The sequence below is a fragment of the Rhagoletis zephyria genome, unplaced genomic scaffold, assembly GCF_001687245.7.
Source record: "Rhagoletis zephyria isolate East Lansing unplaced genomic scaffold, Rhagoletis_zephyria_1.1 Rzeph_scaffold_03216, whole genome shotgun sequence".
Lineage (NCBI taxonomy): Eukaryota > Metazoa > Arthropoda > Insecta > Diptera > Tephritidae > Rhagoletis > Rhagoletis zephyria.
Genome location: NW_016160299.1, coordinates 64,545 through 66,907, shown reverse-complemented (window position 1 = coordinate 66,907; position 2,363 = coordinate 64,545). Strand labels below are relative to the sequence as shown.

Sequence of the window (2,363 nt, the reverse complement as noted above, 5' to 3'; positions counted from 1 at the left end):
ATATAATTCCTAAACCTTGTGCAAAACTCGCGAAAATTCAGCAAATTTTTATGCAAATTTTAAATTTTTTAATCAGATTTTTTAGAATTTTTTTGAGTATACAGATTTGTGGCCCAATCAATTTTATTATAATAAAGATTTTTGGCAATTTTTTTCACGCAGTCTCTTCCATACACAAATTTTTTTTTGAAAATACTTTATATGGAAAAAATGCAAACACCTTCAATAAAAAAATTCTCAAAAATCAATCCGAGTTTTGACTAACTCCGAACTTGCATTTTTTACTAGAATTTAATAGGCTGCAAAACTGCATACTCAAAACAGTTCTAAAAAATCTAAGTAAAATGTCGAATATTTGCTGAATTTCCGCGAGTTTTGGACAAAGTTTAGGAATTGTATCTTTTTGTTTTTTGTTGTAGAAAGAATAAAAATATACAAAATTGGCGGAAAAATATTATAATAAAAATGTTTGCATATATTGTGAAAAATTTGCTGTGCCAATACTTTGTTCCGGCAGTGTAGTTCGGAACTAGCGCTTTGCTAGACAGTCTCTAGATTTTGATCTGCAGGGAAGCTAAGATAACGAATTAAAGCATACAAATGCGCGATTGGTGATGGCGCTGTACTCGTTGAGCGGGCCAAATAATTCTCCCTGCCAGTTGAAACGGGAGTAACGTAAAACGTCAAAAAAATAAAAAAATAATAATAATAACGTGAAAGCACTCTCACACATTAGCAGGGTGTATTTAACAAGGTGGTGTTGGGGTAGTTTTAATAATTTATATTCATTACGAATCTGATTGAGTACTTAGTAACATGGTGAATACGGGAGATGTCTATATTGTATCCGCTGCGCGCACAGCCATTGGTAAGCAACAGCTTTAAAGAACTACATTTAAAATATGAACTCATTCAATAATTTTTGATTAAAGGTAGCTTCAATGGATCACTTTCTGAATTGAAAGCTTCCGAGCTTGGTAGTATAGTTATTAAAGAAATATTGAAGCGAAGCAAAGTAGAAAATAGTGATGTGGACGAAGTTATAATTGGTCAAGTGAGTATTAGTGAGATAAGAAAATACGGTTATAAGATTGCTTATGTAATAAATCGCTTTCTTTTGCAAATATATGTAGAGCCTTACAGCCGGTCAGGGCCAAAACCCCGCAAGGCAAGCGGCGCTGCAAGCTGGACTTCCCATTACTGTTCCCGCGTACAATATAAATATGCTTTGTGGTTCTGGTTTGAAGTGTGTAAAAAAGCATTTTGCCGTAGATTAAATTCTCATTCACATAACAGTATTTTTCAGAACTGTGGCCTTAGGTTATCAATCTATACGTGCTGGAGATTCTAAAATTGTAATTTGTGGCGGCCAAGAGAGCATGTCTATGGCACCACACGTTATTCATTTACGAAATGGTATCAAAATGGGTGCAGGTACAATGTTAGATACAATGTTACATGNTCTTACACGGAGTGAACAAGATGAGTATGCTGTTCGTTCACAAAACTTGGCTGAAAATGCTCAGAAAAATGGGTTCTTTGAAAAAGAAATAGTATCTGTTGAAATCAAAACGCATACAGGAACACAAATTTTTGATAAGGATGAGTATATCAAAACTGGTACCACAATGGAATTATTAAAAAAATTAAAGCCTATTTTTATTGATGTAAGCTAATTGCATTAATTAACTTTAAATGCTCAATACACGCATTCAACTTTTTAGAATGGATCTGTCACAGCCGGAAATGCCTCTGGCGCAAATGATGGTGCAGCGTTAGTGTTGCTAATGTCAGGCGCTGAGGTAGAGAAACGATCTGTTAAACCTAAGGCTAAAATTGTTGCGTGGGCGCAAACTGGAGTAGAACCTGATGTAATGGGTATTGGACCCGTAACCGCGGTAGAAGCAGTGGTAATTACTGGAAGTATAAATAACTAATATAGCGTTATAAACTACATATTTTCTTTTTGTTTTACAAAGCTGCTGAAAGCTGAATGGTCAAAGGAAGAAGTTGATCTATTTGAATTAAATGAAGCATTTGCCGGTCAATCAATTGCAGTATTAAAGGGTCTAAACATAAACTCCGACAAAGTCAATGTTAATGGCGGTGCAATTGCACTGGGGCATCCGATAGGTGCATCTGGTTGTAGAATTCTAGTCACGCTATTGTATGCCCTAGAAAGATTAGACGTAAAAAAAGGTATAGCTTCATTGTGCATTGGCGGCGGCATGGGTATCGCTATGGCTATTGAACGTGTTTAGAGTAAATCGTATAATTTACAATATCTATAAAGTACTACTACACAAACATACATACATTTTTATGCACATATTAGGGTTGTTATTTTCTCGTTTTTTCGGATC

The 2,363-nt window shown here is 35.0% G+C and overlaps 1 protein-coding gene across 1 annotated transcript; it reads left to right on the top strand.

Annotated features, from left to right (window-relative positions):
- The first annotated feature begins 816 nt into the window (after positions 1-816).
- LOC108368608 (acetyl-CoA acetyltransferase-like) lies at positions 817-2,363 on the top strand. Its single transcript, XM_017623492.1, has 6 exons — positions 817-868; positions 933-1,054; positions 1,134-1,246; positions 1,307-1,667; positions 1,725-1,910; positions 1,980-2,363. Exons 1-6 carry the CDS (start codon positions 817-819, stop codon positions 2,259-2,261), a joined length of 1,116 nt encoding a protein of 371 aa, XP_017478981.1. The 3' UTR covers positions 2,262-2,363.